The 27,842-nt window shown below is 36.9% G+C and overlaps 2 protein-coding genes across 13 annotated transcripts in view; one reads left to right on the plus strand and one right to left on the minus strand.

Moving 5' to 3' along the window:
- The window catches only part of KCNIP4 (potassium voltage-gated channel interacting protein 4), a 405,894-nt gene extending 393,566 nt beyond the window's left edge, over nucleotides 1-12,328 (plus strand). For all 9 annotated transcript variants that reach the window (XM_064653109.1, XM_064653114.1, XM_064653117.1 and 6 more), the window contains 4 exons: nucleotides 5,553-5,660; nucleotides 6,741-6,845; nucleotides 7,164-7,226; nucleotides 12,171-12,328. In XM_064653109.1, coding sequence (XP_064509179.1) covers nucleotides 5,553-5,660; nucleotides 6,741-6,845; nucleotides 7,164-7,226; nucleotides 12,171-12,218 — 324 coding nt within the window. In that variant the 3' untranslated portion in view covers nucleotides 12,219-12,328. The remainder of the gene's footprint in view (nucleotides 1-5,552; nucleotides 5,661-6,740; nucleotides 6,846-7,163; nucleotides 7,227-12,170) is intronic.
- PACRGL (parkin coregulated like) lies at nucleotides 338-26,951 on the minus strand. Of its 4 annotated transcripts, none has more exons than XR_010430228.1 (9): nucleotides 26,636-26,768; nucleotides 23,186-23,343; nucleotides 21,570-21,637; nucleotides 20,415-20,505; nucleotides 19,135-19,269; nucleotides 17,393-17,500; nucleotides 16,380-16,460; nucleotides 14,884-15,021; nucleotides 338-2,113 (listed from the first exon to the last, which is right to left on the minus strand). XR_010430228.1 is itself a non-coding variant. In XM_064653118.1 (8 exons), the coding sequence occupies exons 2-8, from the start codon at nucleotides 23,324-23,326 to the stop codon at nucleotides 14,965-14,967; spliced, it is 681 nt and encodes a 226-aa protein (XP_064509188.1). In that variant the 5' UTR covers nucleotides 23,327-23,343; nucleotides 26,636-26,951; the 3' UTR covers nucleotides 10,752-14,964. The 4 variants fall into 4 exon arrangements, 1 of the variants encoding a protein (XP_064509188.1); XR_010430229.1 differs by lacking the exon at nucleotides 338-2,113 and adding an exon at nucleotides 7,125-10,465; XR_010430227.1 differs by lacking the exon at nucleotides 338-2,113 and adding an exon at nucleotides 10,752-14,538.
- Nucleotides 26,952-27,842: the final 891 nt, after the last annotated feature.

Genomic DNA, 27,842 nt, shown 5'->3' on the forward strand with positions numbered 1-27,842 from the left:
GTGCAGATTAAGGCTATTCTAAATATGACTTTGCTGAAAGTCACTCAATAATTCCACTACTTCTCAATGCCTTAAAGCACAATGCTGTGCCCAAACACAATGGAGATGTTTAAAGATTTTTGTCATATTAAATCAAAACCAAATTTGTATTTGTTTTTTTCAAACAATTATTAATATTGCTTAGCAAAGTTGTTGCTGATTTTCTGATTGCATTATTTCTCAATTGTTACCTGAGAATTTTTCATCAGGGCCATGGGTTGACCCTGGCCATATTCTAGGCACCCACTAAAATCACTAAGAGCTGGGAGAAGTCACACAGGCAAAACAAAACTCAATGTGAGGATGGTACTAAAATTTATTACTAACAGGAAAAGAGCTAAAGAGTGAGAAATAAAAGTCTTAAACACACTTTCCAACCACCCCTCCTTTCTTCCATGTTCTCCCTCCTCCCCCTGCATCAGTGCAGAAAAAGAAGTCCACCCATAGGGCAACAGGTCTTCCAAGTCTGCTGTCCTGTGGGTCACCCTTCAGTGGACTGCAGGGGGACAGCCTGCTTCACCAGAGTCTTCACCACGGGCTACAGGGGAGCCAAAGCTCTGAGTCCTTCCCCTGTTCCGTGGGGTCCCTCCCATGGGAAACAGTCCTTGATGGACCTCTCCAACGTGGGTCCACACCCCCCCCCCGGGCCGCAGGTCTTCCATATCTGCTGTTCTGAAGGTCATTCCTCCATGGGGTGCAGGGGGTCTCTGCACCCCGATGGCATTTCATAGGATGCAGTCTTTAACAGATGAGTTGCACCGATGTGGGTCCCCCACAAGGCCATGAATTGAGTCCTACCTGGGAATAACCAGCTCCGGCGTGGGCTCCTCTCTCCATGGCCCGAGCCAGCTCAGCTCCAGTGCCATGCCTGCCTTGAGCCAGGGCCGTGGGGCTCAGCCCCGGGCCCAGAGGCTTCTGTCGGCAACCCCCCCGGCTCCAATCTCTTCTGCGCAACAAACTTTTTCTTAAATATGTTATCACAGAGGAGCAACAATTGGCTCTCCCTTGGCCAACAGCAGGAAGTCCCTCCTGTAGCCAGCTATCATTGGCTCCACAGGGGGAAAACTTCTAGCAGCTTCTAACAGAAATCACCCCACGTAGCCTCCCGCTACCAAAAAAAAAACAAAACAGCCACAGAAACCCACAACAATCAGTTAATAAACTAGCAAGCATGCTAACTCAGTTCCATAGAGGAATACAGTTCTTAAGATCAAACACAACTTTGATATTTCATTAATAATAAAAGTGATTTCCAAGACAGTAATATAAGGGCAGTAGTTTAATGAATCATAGAATCATAGAGTGTCTTGGATTTGAAGGGACCCTAAAGATCATCTAGTTCCAACCAGCCTGCCACAGGCAGGGTTACTTTCCACTAGACCAGGTTGCTCAGTGCCTTGTTCAACCTGGCCTTGAACACTTCCAGGGACGGGGCATCCACAGCTTCTCTGGGCAACCTGTTCCAGTGCCTCACCATCCTTACAGTGAAGAGTTTCTTCCTAATATCTAATCTAAACCTACTCTCTGTCAGTTTAAAGCCATTCCCCCTTGTCCTATCAATGCATGTCCTTGTGTAAAGTCCTTCTCCAGCTCTCTTGTACCCCTCTTTAGGTACTTGGAGGCTGCTATAAGGTGTCCCTGGAGTTTTCTCCAGGCTGAACAAGTCCTAGTCCCTCAGCCTGTCTTCATAGCAGAGGTACTCCAGTCCTTTGATCAGCTTTGTGGCTCTTCTCTTGACTTGTTTCAGCAGGTCCATGTCCTTGGGCTCCAGAGCTGGATGCAGTACTCCACGTGGGGTCTTGTGAGAGCAGAGGGGCAGAATCGCCTCCCTCGATCTGCTGGTCATGCTGCTTTTGATGCAGCCGAGGACACAGTTGTCTTTCTGGGCTGTCAGTGCACATTGCCAGGTCATGTTGAGCTTCTTGTCAACCAACACTCCCAAGTCCTTCTCCTCTGGGCTGCTCTCAATCCATTTTCTGGCCAGCCTGTATTTGGGCTTCAGATTGCCCTGACCCAGGTGCAGGACCTTGAACTTGGCCTTGTTGAAATTCATGAGGCTAACAAGCAGAATTCTCTGGGTTCAACACAAAAAGCTTTGTTCATGTTATGTAGGAAATGAGCTAATTTTTCTCAGGGCAGTGGTGATCTCATAAGCATTTTACCACCAGCTGATTTAAAGTCACTACAAAGAAATAATACATTTCCTCTTAACAGTAGCTCCTCCTCTGTGACCTTTGTTTTACACACATCAGGGCTCCACCACTTCTGTGACATCACTTAATTCCTTTTCAAAATCCTAAAATCTAAATTAAAAAACTGATTTAGGTTCCTGCCTACCTACTTCTCCTGGCCTTGAACAAGACATAAGGGAATACAAGATCAAGTGGAATAATTTTAAGCTTTCCTATGGATTTGAGATAGCACACTAAGAAACTTGTCAATTAATTTATTAATGATCTTATTATCCCTAAAGATTTACTGAGGGATAAAGCAATCAGTCCTCAACAACATTGCTAGGAGATAATTAATCACTGCTAAAAATTATGAAATTGTGGGGTTACACAAATACAAGTTCATCCCAGATCACAACTAGAGGTTCTATACAGCTGCAGCGCAGAACAGAAACATGAGCAGGCTGTGATACTGAGCACACAGAGGCTCCATTACGGGAGCAATGATGTTCCATTTTGCAACCCTTCAGTGAGACATCCCACTTTCTTGCAGAATCAAAATTAGGCACAGAAGGAAGTCTTAACAGGTATTAGCATGTTCTGCAGGAAACTAGCAAGTTACAAATAGGAAGCTGTGGAAAGGAGTAAAGGCAAGTACCAAGGCAAGACTTTTGTGCTTCTAACTTCGCTGTCACAGACTGAAGAGAGACCCAATCTAGAGTCATGTCTCAGCCCAGACTTTTGTAGTTTTAGGCTTGTCACCCTAGATCAGATGCACTTCTCCTCATTAGGTGCTCAGCTGAGCAGGACTCAGTGGACAGTGACAGCATCCTCAGAGGATGTAAGTGAATTTTACTTAAAAAATAAACAGGCTCTAAAAGGAGAATTCCTCTCTCTCCAGAAATTAGATGTCTAAACCAGGAAGAAAAACACATCTGGGTACTCTACTATTGTAATGGGGACTTGTATTCATGCTCTGTGCTAAATGGTGTGCCTGATTCATCCATCAAGGAGTTGCTGGTAACAAACATACATGGATAGATGCTCTCTGAGTTCAGCTGCTACCTTCAGCACTGTTGTTTTCCTATGGCAGTCTGCAATGGATTATTACATGAACAGTCAACATAGCTATACTGTTCCTGGCACATTGCCTTCCACTATGAAGAGCATTTTCCCCTTCAAGGGCCTAGCCTGTCGATTTAGCCTATATCTATTGAATCAGACATTCTATTTCTGTATGATTTTATTGCTATGTTCTTCAATTGCATGAAAGTAAGTATGTAGAAAAGATGTCCCATCCTAGCTGGTCCTTATCCAGTTCATCACAACTTCCTATTATGATAAATCCTTTCTGTTTTTCCTGAGATGGACTCTTGCACAACACTCAGACAAAGGCAATGCACCTGAACATTGACAGACACTTGATCTGTCCCAAAACATCTTGATGTAAATATGGAAGGAGATGACTCGCAATGTTTAAAGCACATACCTGGAGGGTTTTTGAGTTGTCTCAGTCCCATGAAAAAAGCATAAAGTCAAGTTTTATTTATGTGTCCTTTTTAAAACCGATGATAGAAGGGTAGCCTTGGAAATGGGGATATAAATGATGCCAGGAAGCCAGCTAACATGGGTGGTGCACCACAGAAAAGAAGAAAGAGAATTTACAAGAAAAGAAAAATGGATATAGTTTAGATAAAACAAATTCAAAAATGTTGCAGTGCCAAAATAAAAATGAATTCAGAATTCTTAAATATAATAATTTAAGAAAATAACGTTACTGGAGACCTTCAGGAAGGACTTCAGGAAAAACTCCATCAAGAATGTAAAACAGTGCAGAAAAGATTTGAAGACATGGTATGGAATCAAAAAGGTTAATTGGTAATGCTGTAATGTGATCAAATCTGTTCGGAATTTCTTGAACATTTTAATGCTCAATAGTACATTGTTAAAGAGCTGTTTGGAGATTTAACCCTGTGACCCTCAATTAGTCATTGAGATGTAGACAAGACAGGTTGAGCAAAACTCTATCAAGATTCATGTATCCATTTACCCCAAAGGGCACATACACCAGTAAGACAGAATTTTTGACAGACTAAGAAAACCCAGAGCATGCCACTTGAATTGTTAAAAAGACTGAAACTGTCAGAAGAGCTGTCTGTGCCTACTAGACTATCTGAGGCCATGATATCTGTGTGTACTTCACTGTACCAGGTATACTTATTTGACTGTGTGGTACATCAGACCTTTGTAATTTATGTCTAATCTCAGTGTAGTCTTTTCCATTGTTCCTGTGATAGAGGAAATGCATAATCTTTGCTGGTGCCCATAAGAAATATTTCAGCTTTTTTTGCATTAATGTCTCTAAGACCTCCTGTATGTCATTGCCAGCGACGTAGAAATGCACATTTAAATACAAGCTCTTGCCATATTCTGCTCAACCTATTATGGCTGCAATTTCACAGATTTATGGGTTCACAAGCTTATTAAATCAAAAAAGGTAGAGGAGATGGTTAGGAAAAAAAAGCTATTGTTTAAAAAATGTTAACATGCTAAGAAATTCAGAAGACAGGTGACAGCACTTGATATTTTCTTCAATCTGGAAGACGCTCACTAAATGTAAATGAGGTTTGTGCTGCCAAGAGTATTTATCATGAAACAAAAATCTATAACCAAATACAACATATAAATAATCCCAAAAGTCTTCCGATTCATTTCTGTGGAATAGCTTACAGCAGTAGAGCATTGGTGGGTCACAAAAACAAGATGGTACATGGACACATAATATGTTTATTATTCGTTATCATACTTCCAATAAAAGTGTTAAGTATTGAGGTCTGCTATATCATACATGAAGTTTGAAATATTGACTGCAACAGATTGATCTAAGAGATCTGGGAACCACATATTCCACTTTAACAAGGTACAGATTTAAGAAGAATTTTATGTTCCTTAGTAGATAGTTCTCCCCGAATTGGCCTCCTGTGCTTAGATTAATCTAACTCCCATTTAAGCTTTTCTTGGACCATTAAACCATAGGGATTGCTTTTTCCTGGTATTAACTTCAACAGGAACTACTTATGTGAGGCATTTCAGAGGATACAACCACTAAGAGAAAATGATGGTTTACTTTATAGAAAATTACTCAATTTACTTATTAATTATGAGTGTAGCAAACAGTGCCTAGATTGTTAATTATTTAAGAAACCAGCAATCCCATGAAGCAAAAAAAGAAAAGAAACAACACATCTTTCCAGACTTCTGGCAAATGCATTATTCTGGATTTCTGAGTGTTTGTGAGAAACTGCTCAATTCCAAACTAATCAAGACCTTTTGTCTGTTTAGGATTTTGTTATGGGTCTCTCAATTTTACTGCGAGGGACAGTACAGGAGAAACTGAACTGGGCTTTCAATTTGTATGATATAAATAAGGATGGATATATAACTAAAGAGGTAAGGTCTTCTTAGTCACTGGAAGTAAATGTATAGCTAAGTTCTGCTTTCAAAGAAGAATGGTTTCATTGTCAAATTAGACATGTTAACAAATTACCATATATTATGAAGTTAGACATGCTAAAAAGTACAGTATTTTTCTCATTTTAAAGGCATATATGAAAACTGAAAAGGGAATATCTTTACAAAATTTGTAAAAGGTCAGAATTCTTCAGGTACAGAAATGGTTAGCTTCAATTTATGCCTGTCTATTTGCACATACAGTCACTAGAATACACTGATAGGATATTTGGACAAAAAGGAATTAAGTACATGCGCAATAGTTGTTACTCATTTTATAAATCTACTTCTAAAAATTTTTACTTGAAACAGAATTTATATAGAAAGATTCCTACACCTTTTATTCTGCAAGGATTTAAACACATACTTAAATGATAGTGGGACCAAATGAGTGCTTTCATTAAAATCTATAGGTATTTTTTTGGGTGGGTTTTATGTAAATATATATAAATATATATAAATTACACTTTTAGTTTTACTTTTAGAAAACTTCATGATCACTATAAAAGGGTGAGCTATAGAATAGTTTCCTAGCAAACTGCAAATTACCTGTTTTTATAATTAAAGTTTTCACAAGCCACTCTACTAAGAAAATTCAAAGCTTTTGATATAAAAGGAGGACTGCATAAGTGCAGGTGTGTGCATGGGTGTTTCTGTTTTCTCTAGGGAAAATTCAGTTGTACGAAGCTGATGTGCTTTGGCCGCTCAGTTGCTGTTACGGAACTTCTTTTCCTGTTTATTTTTACTCATAAGACATTGGGAGATTCTTCCCACAACCCGTGAACTTGTGCATATTCTAAATAATTTAAAATCAGAATCATACACTGATGAAAGCTGAACTCAGATGCTAGATTTTCTAGGAATAACACAGTTCCTTCTTGAAGCTGTTCAGTCAAAAAATATCAGGCACAATCTCAATATTTTATTCTAAAATGTAAATCCTTAAAATTATTTATGTGTTCTGAGTTAAAGCAGTGTCTACAATGCATATTACATAAACATCTTTTTTTTCCTCTTCAGGAAATGCTTGATATCATGAAAGCAATATATGATATGATGGGGAAATGCACCTATCCTGTTCTCAAGGAAGATGCACCTAGACAACATGTGGAAACATTTTTCCAGGTAGGTCAGGTAACATAGAAGTCAAAAAGACTGTTCTGTGAGCAAGTAGAGAAAGATTTTCCATGTTATAAGTTTTGCATATCCTTCCAATTCTGTAATCCTTTTTTTCTCTGTGGTTCTATCCCAAGTTTCTCAGATCTACTTGTTACACCTTGCTTTTTCAACAATAAGCTTCTTAAGCTTATTCCAGTATATCACTTACTACATCTTTTGGCATGGTTGTTCCTAGGCTGACATATAACTGAAACAAATAACAAAAAGGACTTGTTTTACACAGGATTTCAGGAGGAAAAATGTACATTTTATTTTTTTTAACAGAAAATGGACAAAAACAAAGATGGCGTAGTTACCATAGATGAATTCATCGAGAGCTGCCAGAAAGTAAGTATTCAGTGATAAGTACTGAATGTGTATCTGTTGGCTAATGCCATCATAGTGCTACACAGAATTCTGGAGTGACAGTGAGGATAATCCTAATACCAGAGACAGCATTTTCCCAAGGTAGAGTATGTATGTATACCATTACACAAAAACACTAAAAGTCTCAATAAATTTCTGCCCTGAATCTGCAGAAGAGCTGGTATATACAAGCTGTTCTTGCTCATTAGACAGCCGTGTCAATATCCCTTATCTTTTCAACGTTTTTTTGTACTTGATAGCAAAAATCTTCTTCACATTCAGCTAAATATTTATTTCTATCTTGTGCCCATGCTGGGGCACACAGTCCTGTTACAACTGGCATATAGTCACAGCAATAATAATATTGCCTGAAAATTTATCATCTATAGATGAGTTTCTCAGTGAGTCATGATGTGCTTATAAGCAGTAAGGCCTTGAAAGGAGAGTGCAAAGGCCTTGCTAAGTGTTGGATGGCAAGAGTTAACACCAGGCAAGTTTTCTCAAGGTAAGAGATTGACAATTGATTGTGATTATCAGCTGCAAGTGTTTACATTACAGCTGGGTAGCTGAAAGCAGCTCCTGGCCTCTAGAGATAGAGCTGAGAATAACTTCTGCAGCAGGAGTTACATCCTGCTTTCACTCCTCTGCCCTTCAGAAACCAGCTTGTTCTCAGACCAGAAGACGATATGAGGAAAGATGTCGCATTTTCAGAAATTTAAGGAGTTATAAGAAGTCATAGTAGTGGTCTACTGATACCTTGTCCAGACTGATTAATATGAAGCTGACTGAGACCAGCAATATAGTCTGTGCACGTTGATCCTTATCTTTTACACCAAGAAGAGAGCAGTAAAGAGACAGAAGAAAACAAGACTATCAAGATAAATGCATTTAGTGAGGCAGAGTTTTTTAACCATTTAGAACAGGGAAAGCTCTAGATGCTCAAAGATTCTCTAGAACCAGTCTATTTTTATATGCATCTGTCGTTATTCATTGGGGTTGCTCTTATAAACACAGCTACCTAGTAAGTGATTCTTTCTTTGATTTTAATCCACTTATTTTGGGGGATGACCGACAGCCAACAGCTCTGCTAACTGTGGGTCTTCAATGCTACCTTAGCAATGGGCATTGGGTAGTATCTTATCTGTCAGCAGAGCTCTACTGCATTGACCATGGCTCCAGCTTGTCAGTCTTGTTCAATACAAATGAAAGGTATTTGCTCTGCTAACACTGAGCGATCATCAGAAACAGAGATGAGATTCATTTCCCAGCTGAGGTCTGTAGCATTCTGGAAGTTAAATGACACATTAATCTGCACCTGGCAGCAATTATGGTGATGGGCTGAGAGATTCATTTACAAAGAAAATAAATACCTTCAGTAAGGAATTGCCTGCTGTCCTGATTCAATGAGATTCAGATTCTCATGACTGTTAGAAGATTTCTTATTTACCTCTTCTAAGTACTCAGAATACATGTGAGAGAGATGCTCTCTAAACTACTCCATGATAGAGACACCGTTGTCATCATGCCACTTATCTCACCTTCACTTGCTTTTAACTTCAAAGGTGGTCATGTGTTTTGATACAGAAAGTGTCTTGCTGCCTAAATTTTTGTCTGCCTACTAAAAACTGTTCTTCTAATAAGACTTCTGAGCTGCAAAGTGTGCAATTCATATTTATATCAAGATTTGGTTTCAGAAATTAAGTTTGGGGTTAGGATTTATAGAATCATAGAACATACTGAGTTGGAAGGGACCCATCAGGATCATCCAGCTCCTGTCCACGGCCCTGCACAGGATCATTCCCAAGAGTAACACCATGTGCCTGAGATTATTGTCCAAATGCTTCTTGAACTGAAGATAGGCTTGGTGCTGTGACCACTTCCCTGAGGAGCCTGTTCCACTGTTCCACTGCTTAATCACCCTCTGGGTGAAAAACTTTTTCTTGATCTTAAACCCTCCCCTGACTCAGCTTTATGCCATTTTCTTTTCTGTCACTGGTCACAAGAGTGAAGAGATCATTACCTGCCCCTCTGCTTCCCCTCATGAGGATGTTGAAGACCACGATGAGGTCTCAGTCTCGTCTTCCCAAACCAAGTGACCTCAGCCGCAGTCATACAGCTTCCTCTCCAGACCCTTAACTATCCTTGTGGCCTTCCTTTGGATGCTCTCTAATAGCTTAATATCTTTCTGATATTGTGGTACCCAAAACTGCACACAATATTCAAGGTGAGGCCACACCAGCGCAGAGCAGAGCGGGACAATCCCCTCCCTTGACCGGCTGGTGATGCTTTGCCTGATGCCCCCCAAGACACGGTTGGCCCCCCTGGCTGCCAGGGCACTGCTGACTCATATTCATCTTGGTGTTGGTATTTTCAGGATTGCATTTTTCACAAAAGAATATGGCTGCTTCCTTTAAAATGCAGCTGTAGGAAAACCTTTATTTAATATCCCGATAGATACGAGACTGATCTAAAAAGGTAAGGCCTGAATCTTTAAACAAACCAGAAGTGTGTTCTGCCAGGGAAAGGCTGCAGGAGCCTTTGAAGGCTATCTCAGGCAAGAGTTGCCAGTTTCTGAGAACTGGCATTCCTCTACTTGGAGTTGGAAGCCAAGTTAGCCTCCTTTCTCTTCTTGGTGGTGGTGGCAGATGGTCTGACTCAGGTATTGCTTCATATCTACAGCAGCACCGTGAAGAACAGAGGCAAAGGACTAAGGCATTCAGGGTCATAGGTGAATGTCAGGGTGAGTGACACAGGTTCTTCTGATAATGATAAAAAGGCTTCTGGAATAGGTACTTTTCTGCAGGAGTAAGCCTTGCCATACACAATGCTGATGGTCTGGGCTAGCCTGGAGACAACAAAGAAGCTATCTCAAACCTAAGAAAAACTGCCTTAAAGGTAGGTCAGATCTGTCAAAGTTCATTCATCCAGGTTTGTGCTTCATATGGACAATGTTTCATATGCACTACCACCTCCTTATGTCTTGAGTTAGGAATCATTAAACAAATCTGTTATGTGTAGAAAAATGTACTGAAAAAAGAGCCAAATGAAAAAGATACACTCGCCAAAGAATTCCAATGCAAGCATCTGCTTTTTTTTTCTTTTTTAAATATGGGAAAAAAAGCTACTAAAACTTACCATATTCTAAATATTACGACAAGCCTGTATTTTCTTGTGAAGACTCTTCCCATTTGACTGACTAAGGAAGGGGCATTGGAAGTCTTCTGTAAAGAAACAGCCAACCTCAGAAATATGGAGCTGATTTTAGAAAACTACCAGTTTCATTCATGATGATACACATATAATAAAATTGGTAGGAAGTGGCAAAACACTTAGGAAATTCAGAGCATGTTGTTTGTGTTGTCCATTTGCTGAGCTTAGTTTCCAGTTTATATGAATTAAATGACAAATGATGCCAGTTATACCAAACTTCAACCTTACATTAATCAGTGATCTTGTCTAGTTTATTGATATTTTAAAGCAATGCAGTGGGAAAAAAGTTAAAATAAATAACTTTCAGTAATTTAATATAGTAATTTTACTACACAAATTTTTAAGCATTAATCTACATATTTTTTGAAATTACATATAATTGCTTCCATAAGTTATTTTATCAGTACAAAATAGTGCACAGATAATTTCTTACAGCAACATCACTTGAGATGGCATATGGAATCAAAGATGAAAAACCCCACTGTGCATGTTTAATAACATAAATTAAGCAAATTACTCAAACCACTCATTTTTACAAAGCAAATCACCCACTAGACTGAACAGTGAATAATTTAACTGGAAATTGATACTGAACACGTATTATAGGAAGATTTATGTACAGAAGTATCACATCCCTATCAGTAGTGGAGAATACTATGAGATAACCTCTAAGAAGTGGGGTCTTTTAGGCATCTTTCAAGAAACCTAGAAAAATAATTTATCAAATTCAGTCTTTTTATTCACTTGAATTGAAGATGTCTAAATTATCTCTCAAGAAAGTGCTAAAGAGTGTGCATTCAGATTAAAATATAGGCTGATTACAGTGAAGACCAGCAAATGCTAAATGAGCATGTAATAAACTCTTGTATTGTGTACATATATTGTTTTGTGCAAGCAACTGTTGATCCAGAAATGCCAATAAATATAGGCTACTGTAAGTAAACCCTTTCTTCTATACACTGAAATGTAAAGCTTACAAAGAAAAATACGGTTTTCTGAGTGCTGTGTTGAGCACTGTGTTGAGAGTTATTTACTGAAAAAAACTGGAGTACGGAGGGATGCATCACTAAGCATTATGCAAAACTTGGGAGCTGAAGATTTTCTTAAAACACTACCTAATGCAAAGCAATCAAAAAGCAGAAGCAGCATTGGAAAGCAGTGACCATCTTTCAGTGTGAGCACATAGAAAATCTGAACTGAGGAGCTGAAGAGTGTTGTGATACTTGCCAAACTGATTGACTCTTCAGTTCATGCAAAGATGCACACTTCAATCTATTTTATGTTAGAATCGTCCCTAGCTATGTAGCAGGATGTCCTAATATTGCAAAAAGGCTCCTCTGTACAATGCACAGAAGTAGCAATTCCATGTATGGAGTTGCACTTCAGATACAACTATTCCATGAGTTCCATTGTCTAAATGTACTATTTTATAGCGAGTATAAACTGATAGCCTCTGAAATATTGCAGACTTAATTTTCTTAATATGCTATTGTATCCTTGACAGGGTAGTTTTGGTCTCATTAATATATACAAAAACTTATTTAAGCATAGATCCATTAACAGCCTTTTTCTGCTAACAATTTCTCTAAACAAGCTGAAAGAAAATGTTGTAATTAACTAAAATACAGTTAGTTCTACACCATGGCACTATAGATATTGGCCAGCTACATTTCTAATGGTGTATGATTTTTGGTTTTCTATTGTCTTTTTTTACAGGATGAGAATATAATGCGATCCATGCAGCTCTTTGAAAATGTGATTTAATGAAGACATTAGGTCTACAACTAATGGACAAATATGAGCTATTCGGCAACATTATCTAAAAGATGGATTTCCCACTTTATCATAAATAAAGTTACTCAGCTTTACACTGAGACATGGATTATGCAAGTAAATTTTTTATTATAAACTCTTCCCAACAAAAAATTCTTTCCAAATTATTAAATTTAGCTCTTCAACAGCGGCTACTTAGTTAACAAGATTGTACTGAAAAACCAAGTTTTTACTCCAAATTCAAACAGACAGTATGCAGCTTTATTATCATTCCAAACCCTAGTTAAAACAGATACAATCACAAGGAGATTAAAAATATATTCTTAGTTTTGCTACTCATTTTTACTGGATTAAACTCCAGGTATTCAAGTGTATTTCTCAAAACTTAGCTTCTAATTTATACAGAGGCACTACCATGTATTTTCTTTTCCCATTTCTATGGTGTAGTCCTCATTTTTGAATAACACTTAGAGTTAATGCTATAATCAGTGTGCAATGCACATCTTGCTGCAATTGCCTTCCACCTTTGACTTGCTTTTCTCTTCCAAAGAAAAAAACCCCAAACCTAACAAAATTGATAACCTGAGAGGAAGAACTGTTATAGAACAAAAACCCAAACTGCTTATAGGTAGGTTTATTCTGTAAAAAATATGAATAAGCTTCTATCAATTACAGTTACCTAGTAAATCTATCACGACAGGAATACCAGGCGTCCTACATACTGTATTTCTAGTTCTTCTTGGATGTGTCTGCAAAGTTCTTAGCTTAAAATTAAGGATCTTCTAACTTCTAATTTTTCATGAAGAAAGCTTAACTGGATCCTAACACTTTTTTCATAAGTATGTGTCTTTTTGCCTTTAATAAATAAAAAGGCATGAACTTCCTTTGAAACTTCCATCCCACTTCAGTGCTGAGAATGAATATCCCTATGTAGTAACATCTACTAATAATGATTGCTAGTCAGGCTAACATCTATTTCAGCTTTTTGTAATATCTGTAACTATGAGACAGAATCAGGAAGAAATGGAAACTTCAGCTATATATCATGTATATGTGATAAATGCATTACATTTTTTTAGGATCATTTCTTCATTAAGATTGGAGCTATTTATTCTGAACCTAGAAAGATTTTTCTAAAAAAGTATGCACCTAAAATATAACAATGCCCCTCCATCCATGTAATTTTTAAGATATATTGTCCACAGAGTTTATGACAATATTTTAAAATAGGTGAAATACTATTGAGATAGGCCAACCTTCATTGTGACATTGCTGCAGAAAATGTGAATTAATGAAGTAGAAAGAACGTTGCAAGCATTCTTTTGTAAAAATAAATCAGGTATCTATTCTGGTGTAGAGATGGGATGTTACAGGCATGTTGAAGGCTGCTCTGCTATCACCAGTGTAGGATAAGAGTAGTACAATACATGTACACCTGAAATCTGCTGTAGCGTGTTTGTGTAAACTAAATGTGCACATTTTGTAAAAAAAAAAAATAAAGTAAACATGAAGAAAAAAAAAGGACCATGATCAATTTTTTTCACTTGTTAAATACTTGTTGGCAAAATTGTTAACTGAAGAAATACAATTAAAAAAAAAAAAAGCCTAAATACATTTATCTTGACTTAGCACAGTTCTTATCTCAGCAGCAATCATACCACAGTCCTGAGGTAAATTTAATTTAGTCAAGCAGTAGTAATTTTCAAAAAAAAGCTGAAATTGCTTTCACATGACAGACTTTTTTAATACTCTACACATCAGTATCTTCTGATGACAAAAGTACCCCTCCCTTCCAACATTATGGAATTATTTTGCAGTCAAGTTCAAATACAATCATGAGCAAATGCTGCAACCTACAAGGCTTGACAGAGAGGTAAGCTGGCATCTAAAATGCTTTTGCTGTTTTATAGCTTCCATGTTCAGAAGTTTATTAACTTGTCTAGTCTGGAATTCACAAGCTAGTCCCAAGCATATCTGTGACATTCCTGAACTCAGTGCAAAGGGAGCATGGTGTAAGTACTCTGAAGTTGCCTCCTACATCCAGCTCCCATTCAGCAGGCCCAAAGCTAACTGGAACTAATTAGCTGAGCAAACCCTAGGCTGTGGATCTGGGGAGCAACCTGATACCTTTGCACTGTACTCTCCGAGCCTTCCCAGCATTTCAAAACAATGTGCTGAGAATGCACTGAGCAAGTTCAGCTTTGCACCATATGCTCCTTGTTTGGTGTGTTCAGCTTCACACCTTGAAAAGCTGACTCTGAAGAACTCTATGAGTGCTCACAGTTCTATGTCTAAATGCGTCCATCTGTGCCTGTCACAAAATAAGTCATATGTTTCAAAAGCAGGTATAAATATGTCATTTAACACCAAGTTACTTACTATTTAAGTAATTACTGCCAAATTATTTTGCATCACCCAAATATACAAAACATGTTAAGCACTGCAGATATATTCAATGAAATTGTAGTTTACGACAAAATAAGAATCAATATTTACTCTGCTTTTGAAATAACAGCAGGTTAATCAATGTCATCATAAGCACAATGCATATGCAAATATAGAGAAGTCTTCTGTAATTCCATATTCTCAAACTGGTAAGACTCCCACTCTCCATCATAGTGAAGAACTGTGATTATTTTAAGAGAATATATCATACCCCAAATAAGTGTCAGTGATGTTCACAGGCAGCTTCTTTCCAAACTTCACCTTACAGTTCAAATCACTATAGATTTCTTGTTCAAGGGGAGATAGAACAATAGGTTGGAATTTTCGATTTGATGATAGCCACAGTTGGCTGTTGAAGAAAACAAAACAAAGTTAAACAAAATAAGGAGCACTAGCACTATGTATGACAGTATTCATACAGTCTCTATAAATTGCATAATTCACAATGTTCACTTAGTGATCTTTGCTATTATGAAACAGTAGAAAACTAAAAAGTTACTATTTGATGAGAAATGTACTGTCAAAAGGGCTGAAAATAATAAACTGAGAAAATGGATGATTGTGATAACTAATGCTGGAGAGTAAAATTTCAAGAGAAGGGACATGTAAACCCATACATAAAACTGGGCATAAATACAGACATGAAACAATAAGGATTTTTAAACAGAGGAGTAATATTCTAGAAGAGACTTCTAATAAAAGTAAGAATCGTACACTTTATAAGTAATTTAGAATAGAAATTTGATAAATTAATTAATTGGATTATATAATATTGCTCATAATCACAATTTAGGAGTATTTTTAAAAGACACACAGAAAGACCTACTCACAAAAGAACCAGACAACAAGAAATCAGGGGATTGACAGAAGAGTTAGAGTTTAATGACTCACTGGATTAGTTACATCATCTAGACCTAAATTTTCAGAATGCAGAGATGAGAAATCATTTTTCTTTTCTTGCCGCACTTCATATAAATAAAAAACTCTCATCCTCCTTCATTTGTTGTAATGTTTTTCAAGTCTGTAACTGAACACTGCTACTGCCCTTAAATGAATATGAGCACACACACAAAAAAATGAAGTGATGTCTACTGATTATTTGGGCACCTACTGATTAAGCCACATAAGCTCAGAACTGGGGGACCTGTATTTATGGTCCCTACTCTTCAGGTTATTCCTATTCTTTATGAATGACCATTGAATATATTACAAAGAAGCGTTCATAGGGTCAAAAAAGCAAATATTTTCTCTTTTAGATGAATATCCAAGCCAACACTCCTCACTTTTTCTTCTTTCCTCATTTCTGTACAATGTACAGCACAACATAAAATGGCAACGGAATGTTTATCAGAAGAAACCTCTGCCACCTATTACTTACAGTGTATTTTTTGATTTATAGCAATTATAGATCTAAGCTCTCAGTTAACCAAGGTGAGTTGGAATGTGAGTGTCAGAACTCCTCAGTAAATAACCCAAACAATAAGCTCTTAGGGGGAATGGGCAGGCATCATCAATAACAGCAAAAAGTAACTTCTAGCAAGAGTAAATCCTGTTGAGAAACATATTTAGTCTCAGAAAATGAAATACAAAACATGCATCCCAGGTCTACTGAAGCAAGAACATGGCAAGAAAGACAGAGATAAAAGTTGTTTTGGCAAAATTGCATTCAAATGTCCAGATTACAGAATAATCATCTGATCAACTCACCTTTCCACCATATTGCTCCAACTTTTGTAAAGTAACTGTAACTCTTTCTCTAAATTTCTTGTCCATTAATCTCCTTGATAGCTATTGGAAAAGTAAAATAAAAAGGTTTGTTGCACAATATAGTACAATATATGGAAAAAAGGGTATAGTAAGTCTATTTTGTTATTTTATTTAATCTTTGGAAAATTAAGGATGAAAAGAATGTTAAAGTATGGAACTCAGTCAAGGCAGAGGAATATAAGGTTAACTTAAAAAACCCGAATCTATTAGCCAACAAAAATATTTATTTTATTTTTTTCTTTTAGCAAACAAATTCGAAAGAAGTACCAACCTTAAAAAAAAGTCATTCTTAAAGGGCTGTCTACATAAAAAGTTAACACTTTTTTCACATGCATTGAGAGATTTATTACAGTGGAAATACTTTAAAAAAACCTGCTGCAATTTCTCTCTTCTGCACTGGATGTCAAAAAAGGTCCTTTTATTTTTGCTGTAAAAGTGCACTTTGCAAGCAGATTAAATGAAACCATGAAAAGCCCATCTGACAGAGGAAGGATGTCCTCAGAAGGACTCAGTATAACAATACTTCTCATAATTCTACTCTAAGCTTCTTTAATAAAAACTTCTTTGAGCAGAATTCTCATCTGAAAGAAGTGGGAATATTTGCTTATGTTAATTTATTGAAACTGTCACAGTTTTGTTAAAATGTTCGCACACAAAATGGAAAACTCATTTGGTAATAAACTTTCCTCCAAAACATAGCATCTATTTCTCCTCGAGCCTATACTTCCATTATTCTCCAGTTTATGTTAACAACAGTTTTTGGACATTGCTAGAACTTTATAAGTCACCATATTATTAAAGAATGAAGGACTCACTCAGAGGAATATATGAAATAGTGCTTTTCATGGAACTGCTGAGTCCTCCGCTGTATCTGTGCAGATATTACAGGAAACATCTCAACAAAAGTACCATGACAATACAAAGGATTTTTTACTACAGCATTAAAAACTTACATTTGTGAGTAGGTGTTTAAGATGATCATTAAGAGACGGGCCAACAACAGCACTCAGCTGAACTAAAGCATCCAATCCCCTTCCAAATACTTCATCATCCGCATGGGCCTTCAGAGGGGGAAGAAAGAAAACCCTATCAGTAATATTCACACAAACACAAAAGTTTTTCTAAACTGCAATCTCTGCATTATGATTGCATGTAGTATTTTTAAACACTAGAATTACTGAGCAATTGCCAATTGCTATAATGTTTAGAAATACAAGTACAACAGGACTGAATATTAGTCTCCAGAGGCCACATTTAAAAACAGAAGTATATTTTTAAAGTAGAACCAAAAGTATCAACAAAATGTCAGTGAAACTCTTGCATTTCTTCTGAGACAAGGAAACTACAATTTAGTATTGATAAAATAAAAAAAAATTGGCATGCAAAACAGCTTACTACACCAACAATTTCAGTATTTCACAGCATAGTAGAAATAACCATTCAAATGCAGATATGCTGAAATGGGGAGACACCATTTTACTTACAAATGTAATTATTCAATGTAATTTCTATGTAATTCATAACAATAACTTCCTTTGTTGGAGAAACAGTGGAGCCAATGACTTTCTGCCTCAATTCATTTAGTTCTCTCTACACCTTTGTCACCTGCCAGCAATTATCTAGCTCTTATCTACTTCTAGGGTTCCTTGTCATCTTTATTTCTCCCATGGGAAGGTTCTTCCATCCCTAAGTTCTCTAATGGTTTAATTATTCACTTTTCCTCTAGTGGAGAAATAGACTCATAAGAATTTATTTTGTTCTTGTACTAAATTTTAAGTTTATTTAAACAATTATTTTTTCACTCCAGCATTTGAGACCTGAATGTTTTCTTTTTAACTAGAAGTGATAGATTGCTTGTGCAGTAGAAGGTTTAAGAAGACTTTATACCAAAGCAGTGCAACAATAAAAATTATCAGATGAGTAACAGTAATTGAGGAATAGATAAGAATAATATTTCTAATTTTGTCTTCAAACTAAATCAAATATACTGATAACACAGAATTCTGAACTTCTGTTACACCTCTGATTTGAGATCACAAAGAATTTTCAAGCTTTCAGCAATCTCTATAAAATCAAAACTGAAACACAGCTAGATTAAAGAACAGCTACTTGCTGAACCAGAAAAGGGCTCTGAAAAATATGAAAAAGAGCCAAAAAAGATAACCCTTGAAGCCAATATCTCACTTTGTTTTCTGAAGGAAAAGTTAAAAACATTTTAAAAATTAGGAATATGACCACAAATATTTTAACTGTATTCTTCCCTTTTCCTCATTGACATATTCTATTTTACCTTTGTAGCATGTTTTGAATTGTTAGATGTAACAGATGATTATTTATTCCATCTCCATTTTACTTCAACTCATTTCTATTTTTTGCATGTGGATGTATAAAAACACCACAAATACATATATTTATTTCTGCTTATATACAGACCTTTAATAGAACATTTGCACAAAATTTGCCCATAGCTACTGTCATACAGCTATAACGAGTTGCCCATTTGAATTTACAGTTAAATACATATTTAGCTAATAAACCAAGGCAGGGTTTACAAGAGAAAGAGAAACCATTCCCAACCTCCAAACCAAAACCCATGCAGTAGATTTATCACATTAATATTTTCCATGTAGTTCTTACCAGCAAAAAAAAAAAAAATCAAACCCATTAAAATCTCTTCATGAAGAGTAAGACATACCAGTGTAGCCTTTAAGACTGGAACTAGACGAGGCAACAAGGGAATTGCTTTTTCAGCAGCACCTTCAACCTGAAGTAATTCTCTAAAGCCCTCCTTTGAAACAAATGTATAGGGATGTTTTGTCTCTCTTAGTCCCTGTTGTAAATGTAAAATGTGTTTCTTAATAGTGTGCCTTCTTTTAAACAAAAACACATTTAAGAAGTTCCACATAGCAGCAAGGTAATGTTTAGATTTTGTCAGATCAGTTCAAAACATAAAGTACACTAACTCCACCATGTGGAGCCACTCAGTACAACTCTCCTCACAGAATATTCTATTTCATTTTTCTTTTGGAGCATTGAATATTAAAACTCACATTATGAATACTGCCTATTGAATCAATATGTGTACTACCTTTAATCTAACTACCCAAGGTATTTTTTCAACAAGACCAGGAACAAGAGCAGGCTATGTTTTTGTACCCTAAAGGAAAAAAAAAATAGAAGATGAACTATGGAAGGAAAGATGCCCCCCACCACACATCCCTCTCTGTAACATCAAAAACTTGTTGATGGTACAAAGATGCCCTTCTAGTGTAGAAGGCCTGACTGGCAGAACTCAAAGATTTAAAGGGCAATGGCTGAAGCCTTTCTTCTTTCCACAAGAGGAGCTTTATGTTACTTTAGGAATTGACAGTTTTGTTTAATCTTTTAAAAATAAAGAAAAAAAAAAGAGAATAAGCCACCTCTGGATATGCACTTTATTCTATCTACAGCATTGGATTCATCATTTATTTAGACACCTGAAACATACTTGGTGATAAATGTCACAGATGGTTCTGAGAAAATAGAAGCCTCAACATAATGCATAGTACTGCTCTTCAGTTTATTTACAGGATGCTATTTTCATTGTACTAGTTCAATCTATTGAGAAGAACACACTTACTTCAACAGGTAGGCTTAATATAAAAAAATAATCAAAGCAATTTAGTTTACAAAAGAACCTGCAAAACTACAAATGGATTGAAGATTTCATTCAGCAGTTGGAAATCTGAGATGCAGTCTTGCATTTGGCCAGTATGTTGAAGATTAAACAGCTCTACCTAGCCCTCTCAGAATGCTCTAACTAAAGAACTACAAATAGCAACGCTCTTGACCATTTTCATTCATACAAGATCTTCACAAATTTTTTTTGTATTTCCCTAGTATGTGAGCCTAAATTAGCTAGCTTAGATTGTTAATAAATGACATTTGCAATTAGGAAATGGTTGTATGCTTAATGTTGCAAGAAATTGAGTTTACCTCTGCCAGTGTTACAAGGAGAGGATCAAAGGGAATAGTTTCAGGAAGGCATTCCCATTGCAGTTTGTGCTTTACTGATCCATGCACTAACCTATATAAAGAACAAAGTTTTAACAAATCATCATATAAGAATACATAATTTATTACTACCACTATTCGCTTTAAATGTATCAGCAATTAGTTTGTGGTGTTACTGTGTTATATACACAATCTCATGTTCTCCTTAGCAAAATCACAGAATCCCAGAATCAATTAGGTTGGAAAAGACCTCTGAGATCATCAAGTCCAACCTAGTGTACATATAATGGTATTTAACAGTGAAATTATAATAATTTCCCAAAATACAGCAGTTTCCAAAATTCTGCTCCTAATCACACAGGAATCAGAAAATAAAGATTATAAAAATTATAGATGCCTCTCATGCCAACACCGAAGACACTCCTTCTGCAAAGTTACTTATTTTGATAAGTAGCAAGAAACATTTTCCTCAAATGGTAAGGGAAATCAGTTGAAACTGAAAGAAAATCATATTGGAATTTATTATTTACTCCTAAGATACAGATAAAGGCTATGTATTAATGATTATTTTATACAGGTAAACACATGTACATTGTATTAATGATTACTTAAATTTTTGTAAAGTAATTCTGCATCCTAGCAAGAAAACACTAAAATGTTTATTGGCTATCCAAAAGTAATTTAAAACACCATAAACTATTACTTACAAGTATTTTTGTTAATATCTGATATTGCTGACAACTACAGAATTGGAATATTCAATAAAATGTTGTCATAGTAAGTACTTCAGATGAAAAAGGCTGCAAGAGGTCTACTTACTAAAATGGCACTAATTTTACTATCTTTGCTAGTAGGGAGAAGTAAACAAGATTACCTGGAGAAATCAAGTCTGCAAAAACTTAACTATTCTTTAAAAATGTGGTTTTAGTATTAATACAGCATAAAAAAAAAAAAAACAAATGAAGACAATTTCAAAGGCATTGAAAATTGCTTTCTTCTTTGAAAAGAGCTGAGCATTAGAAATCTTTCCAGAAATGAATGGAATCAAACTAAAATATCAAACCTAACTAAAATATCAAACATGAAGAGATGTATTTCATAATATATTTAGTAAAAATTTAAACAAACCCTACACACCTGCACGGAATGCCTCCTTTAGCATATGTAGCAGCAAATGCAGATGTTGGTCGAGAATAAGCACCAAACTGCAAGGACAGAGAGAAGGAGCATTATTTATTCATAACAGTAAAGTTTTATAACTATTATAAATATGTTAAAATGCAGTTTTCAAAAAAAAGAACTTAGTCATATGATTCTAAAACAAATAAATAAAAAAAGAACTGCAGGTATGGGGTGGAAAACATATATTTGATACACTTATCAGAAAACTGCTCTTCAGAATCATCTGGCTAAGGAGTTTTTAAAATGAATAAATAATGTAGAATCAGCGTTCTCCCAATGGAATTACCTTATTTTTCTATTTTCTCTTGCAAATGTTAATACTGAAGCCTTACAGGTTCTTTACTTAACAGATTAAGGAGCTCTCATTTTCCTTATGCTCTTGTATTTATATTGGTAAAATGCAGAAGGCAGTTTTATGCAGTTCCATCTTGATCTGAGTATAGACAAAAGTACAAGGTGGCAAGATGTGGGAGAAATACCAAAAATTGGGCAAGATGGTATGAGGGCACTGGAAATGCACAGGGAGGTTCATACTGGGTGAGAATCTAGAAGAACTCACTGGAGAAGGAAACTAGGAGCTTCACAGGTAGAAAAGCTGCACAAATTTGTTTTTTATCATATACATGGTTCCTATGCATATGAACTATTGTATTATTTATTAGCATGATCATTCAATGCTGCTTCCCATTTTAAACACCTTATTACAAAGCATCTAAAAGCAAATATCATGAAATCTTAATTTTTATCTTTTGAGTGTTTGAACCTACATTAAAATCATTAAAATTGTTTGCATGATTTGATGACTTCATGGCTTAAGTCATTGTGCTACTTGCAAAAAGATTTAAAGTAAAAAAGATGCCCACATCAAAGTATTCTGCCTCTGTTTATTGCAAACTACTACCTCACCCAACTACTCCTGCATTTAATTCACTTTCCAAAAAGCCTGTGACATTACTAATTGTCAAATTATGTGGACCAGTGGTGAGCTATAATTCATGTATTCAATGCTAGTTCTTCAGGCACGTGACTTCCATGAAATAAGCGACTCCATTCATTATTCTGCTCCCAAGACCCCAAATTTTTCCTAAGTATTACATATTCACAGTAATTGTGAGTTTCATATAATGCTCACCAGCAATTAATTTGCTAGATTTCATGAAGTCTTGATGATCTTCAAGATGCTGCCTGATTCTTAGTTTCATTGCATAACTAAGTTCCTCTAAAGCAGCAGGTATCAAAGTTTAGAAGTATATATAAAAAAAAACAACCTCTCTTTATCTCTTAGCTCTAAATCTCTTTTTAGGGCAATAGTACATAGAAGATAACAGTTACCATGCAAGCCACAATTGTACCAAAACGCATTTATTAAAAATGCAATAAACAATGTTATGCCTCAGGCATTTGGTTTAGAAGATAGGGAATGTATGATTAATAACAAAAGTTTAATTTAAATTTAAAAAACAGGACCAGAGGAAGCATGTTCTGCATGTCATTTCATAAAGTAAGGAAATTTTTTCCAACCAGAGATGGATTTTAAACAAACAAACAAACCCCCCATCACCTATACGTACCGGATCGATAGTTTTAGGATTCAGCTTGTCACTAGGCTTTGGCTGTTGTTTAATTGCAGGTTCTGGAGAACATGGCAAAGGAGAGGATGTCTTGCTTTTCTGTGCTGCAGTCTTTGGTTTTATTTGGATGTGTGATGACATTCTTAGAACATTGCTTCCTAAAATAAAAAAATATTAAAAACATAAAATAATTTTCATTCCTATATGACAGACTATCAAGGGTTAGAATCCTCAGGCCATAAAACTGACATGAACAAACAATCAAGAAAATCTGAATAAGTGCACCAGGAAACAAAGGCTTATTCTAATACATCCTATGCAGTGCATGGGATAATTTTAACAGTCTTGTCACTCGATCTTTCAAATGCACACATTTCCTAACCTGCTCCCCTTTTCTTGTGTTCTTTGAGACCTGCAGCTAAAGTGAATTAGCTACAGTCTGCCTTTAGGTAGCCTACAGGAATGCAAGCAGCATTACTGGGCTCAGAAGAGCCCAGTGTGACTGTTGGGTACAGTCACATCAGAAGAAAGTAACAATCTGAGGAATAGCCAGGATGAAGAAATGAAGAGAAGCGTAAGTATATTCAGGCCACAAAAAACCCAATGCAGAATCAGTAAGAGATGAGAACAGAAATGTAAGGCAGCAAAGAAAGAACACAGAAAATGAATTCCAATTCCACATAAGAAAAACGACTTTTATTTTTTTAAAGGAGTGCAAAAATAACCTTCTGTTTACATCCTTAAATACTGATTTAGATACACTTATCTTCTAAATGTCAATGCACCAGCTACATGTGTCACTATATATGTATGTAAATGGGTTAAAGTGTCCCTAATAAAATTAATAGTCCTCTGCCTATTTAACATACCAAGTCTGACACTATGATGAACAAGATAAATTATTCCTGGAAAATTACAAGTTTTCAAATATTAATAAAACTAAAAGAGTGAAAATGCCAGTTTTGAATATTATTAATGTTCAGTAATTTATGCTATGGTGCATACTGGATGGTAAAAAACAATTTAGTAAATAAGAAATTACATTCCTTTGTGAACAAGAAATGACACTATATAGAAATGAAAACTATAGGAGGTAAATTAAATAATACACAGAAACAAACATTGCCTCAAGGATGAGCAGAATGCTTGCCATCCAGCTATCACCTTTAGCAAGTTGAAGACACCTGTTTTTGTCAAAAATGTGATTAAATTCCAAATACTGAGATCCGGATGAACTAGAGAGGCAGATTTTTTTTGCCATGCTACTCACACACCCACAGCTCTATAAGCCACCTGCCCTAATCTCTGCCAGACTCTTGCACATACAGTCCTTGTTTAGCTTGGTTATTCTAATTCTTCCCTCCAAACAGGACATCCAGTCACGTACTTTTGTCACAGAATCATAGAATATGCTGAGCTGGAAAGGACCCACAAGGATCCCCGAATACAACCCTTAGCCCTGCACAGGACCATCCACAAGACTCACACCATGTGCCTGAGACTATCATCTAAATGCTTCTTGAACTCTATCAGGCTTGGTGCTGTGATCACTTCCCTGGGGAGCCTGTTCCAGTGTCCAACCACCCTCTGGGTGAAGAAAGTTTTCTAATATCCAACCTAAACCTCCCCTGACACAACTTCAGGCCATACCCTCAGGTCCTGTCACTGGTCACCAGAGAGAAGAGATCACTGCCTGTCCCTCCTCTTCCCCTCACAAGGAAGTTGTAGCTGCAATGAGGTCTCCCCTCAGTCTCCTCCAGGCTGAACAGACCAAGTGCCCTCAGCTACTCCTCATACGGCTTCCCCTCAAGGCCCTTCACCCCCTTTGTTGCCCTCCTTTGGACACTCTCTAATAGCTTAATATCTTTCTTATATTGTGGCACCCAAAACTGCACACAATATTCAAGGTGAGGCCACACCAGTGCAGAGCAGAGCGGGACAATCCCCTCCCTTGACCAGCTGGTGATGCTTTGCCTGATGCCCCCCAGGACACGGTTGGCCCTCCTGGCTGCCAGGGCACTGCTGACTCATATTCAACCTGCTGTCGATCAGGACCTTTTCCACAGCTTTCCAGCATCTCATTCCCCAGTCATCATCTAAATTATGAAATCTTTAGGATTGTTTCTATTTCTGGTAAAAAATTATAAGGTCCCAGCACTTGTGTAGATATGCTATGTCTTTATGACTTGTGTAAAGAATTAAATCTAGCACCTAAGCTTTAGTGAATGTCAAGAAACAACATATAATAATGATTACCAAATTAGCTAAAATACAAAGCAAAACTAAAACTGAAAGTTTAAATCAATACTTCTTGATGGATGATTTAATCAGAAATAGTGATTCAAATCAGTTCACCCACTGTACATCCTATCTTCTCTATCTTACTATTTCCAGAATGCAGCCTGTCTCCAGTGACAGTCTTTTTAAAAGAACAAGCATACCACAAATAGACAATTAAGTCTCTTCAGAACACACAAAAACTTACATGACACTTACATGAACTATTCGGTAAAATGCAAGTCATTAAAACCAGAAATAATTTGAAGCCCTAAAAGACAAACAATAACACAGAAAGAAAATCTACTGATTTTATGCCAGCTTATTATCATTAAACTCTAATCACATTAGTTACAAGGTATATTTTTAACTATCAGAAAAATAAGAATCAAAATATTTTTTTTACTATAGAAACACCAGATAAGTTCTTGACAGTAGCATCATATATCACAAAATAGTGCTATCAGTGTCAGCCTTTGAAATATACAATTGCTCATAATATGAACAGTCAGCTTGCTAATAACAATGTAAATCTTTTTCTCAGAAAAGTATTAAAAAGTAATTCAGATGTATTTAATTTATTCTGTTTCCCAGGAAGTAGTCAAGATACATGTCAAGGACTTTACTGAGTTTTTAACTAACAACTGAACCTAGAAAAGTCAGTGGTTGTACCATGACAAAAAGTAAACGATAAAAAGTGTGACAATAAGCAGGAACAGTGTCAGCCCTTTGGGACAGAAATGAAGATAGTAGTAAGGACAGTGATAATGGTTTTGTAAAAACGCAACTGAGGCAATATACCGGCAGAGGTGGAGGTGGCACTGAGCAGGAAAAGTACTCTTCATAAAGAGGTCTCAACCTTCAGAGATGAAAGCCCTTGTGTAGTCAGGAGCTCGGAAAGTCACTCACACGTGTTTGCAGAGAGATCAGACGGCTGAAGCACAGTCGTGAATCAAACAAGCGACGTACGAGGTTTGATACAGAAGTGACCCACCTACTGGTAGATGACAGACTTCAAGCAAAGGACAGACACTTTAAACGGAAATAGGAAAACACCTCTAAAAGACTACTTTCAAAGGAGGAAAAGTGCAGCCTGGAGTTCGGTCCTAGAAGTCACTTAAGGCAGGCAGAACTAAAGTCAGTAGGATTTGAAAGGCGAGGTTGCTTCCTTACCCTGGTGAGCGCCAACTCTCCCGAGCGCAGCTGGGGCAGAGGCAGAAGCAGACGCGGGGCTTCGAGCGCCGTCACTGCCGAGAGGCTCCAGCGGAGACGCTCCGGCGAGTTCCCACAGAGCCGCCGGCCCGGCCCCCGCGGGACATCCGCAGACCCAGTGCGAGAACGAGGGGGACACCCTGCTCCCCTCGGCCCCTCTCCCGTTCCCACAACTCCCGCTGATCCCGGGGAGCGTCGGGCCGGGGGCAGCGCTGTCCCCGCTCCGACGGCCCCGCGGGACGGGCGGCTCAGCTCCCGGGGACGCTTCCTGCCGGTTGCCAGGGAAACTACGGGCCGCCGGGAGCCCAAACCTCCTCAGAGCTTGCTGAAGAGCGAAAGTCAGATTGAAAGGACGATGGGTTTTAATACTTTACCAGGGAAAAGAGAATTTGAGAATGACTTTTTTTTTTTTTTTAATGTGAGAAAAGTTTGGCTTTCAGGGACAGCGCCACGTTCCCATTTGTGATTGTCCTTGTTCCAAACACAATGAGAGTTAATTTTTAGTTTCTTTCTCAGATAACCCACTCATACAGTACTGAAATTTCCATTGGAAATGCTGTATTTATTCGTACACTGTCACATCTGAATGAGCTTTAGAGTAAATGAGCTTTTGGATAAAAGGGTGCTTTTTAACTTGACTACAAGGGTACTTTCTTGCTTTCTTTAAGAGATATGTCTGTTCTTTCATGCACTCAACCATCAATCTCCAAGCAAAATGTTTTCTTGATTTGCTTGAATTTTGTGAGATACAATCTTTCTACCATTGCATTCTTTCTCATTTTTGTCATTTTTACTGAAGAACTGATTGGTACTTTAGAAGTGGATAAGAGAGGCTATTCTCTTGATTTTCCACTAAAATAAAATAAAGTAAAATAAAATAAACCACCCCCCCCCCAAAACAAACAAACAAACAAGCAAGCAAACAAAATCAACAGGAAAATGCAGAGACACTGTTGAAAAATAGTTATAGACTATTCGAAAAATGCTATAGGCATTAGATTTTGGCCAATGCAGGAATTTAATAATTAGTTTTATCTAATATAAATAGTTTGTATCTCCCAATAATGGGAAGCCATAAGTGAGGACATTTGCAGAGTTAGAATAGGGCTGCATAATTGAGTGCCATTGAAATGCATTAGTGCAAGAGACCTTTTGGAAATACAGAAGG

The sequence above is a fragment of the Pseudopipra pipra genome, chromosome 4, assembly GCF_036250125.1.
Source record: "Pseudopipra pipra isolate bDixPip1 chromosome 4, bDixPip1.hap1, whole genome shotgun sequence".
NCBI classification, from domain to species: Eukaryota; Metazoa; Chordata; class Aves; order Passeriformes; family Pipridae; genus Pseudopipra; species Pseudopipra pipra.

Coding starts and splice junctions, on each gene's coding strand:
- PACRGL (XM_064653118.1), bottom strand. CDS start 23,326: ATGTCATCACACATCCAAATAAAACCAAAGACTGCAGCACAGAAAAGC. Junction 20,506..21,569: donor AAAGGAGGCATTCCGTGCAG/GTGTGTAGGGTT, acceptor TTCTTTATATAG/GTTAGTGCATGGATCAGTAA. Junction 16,461..17,392: donor TTAAACACCTACTCACAAAT/GTAAGTTTTTAA, acceptor CTTTTCCAATAG/CTATCAAGGAGATTAATGGA.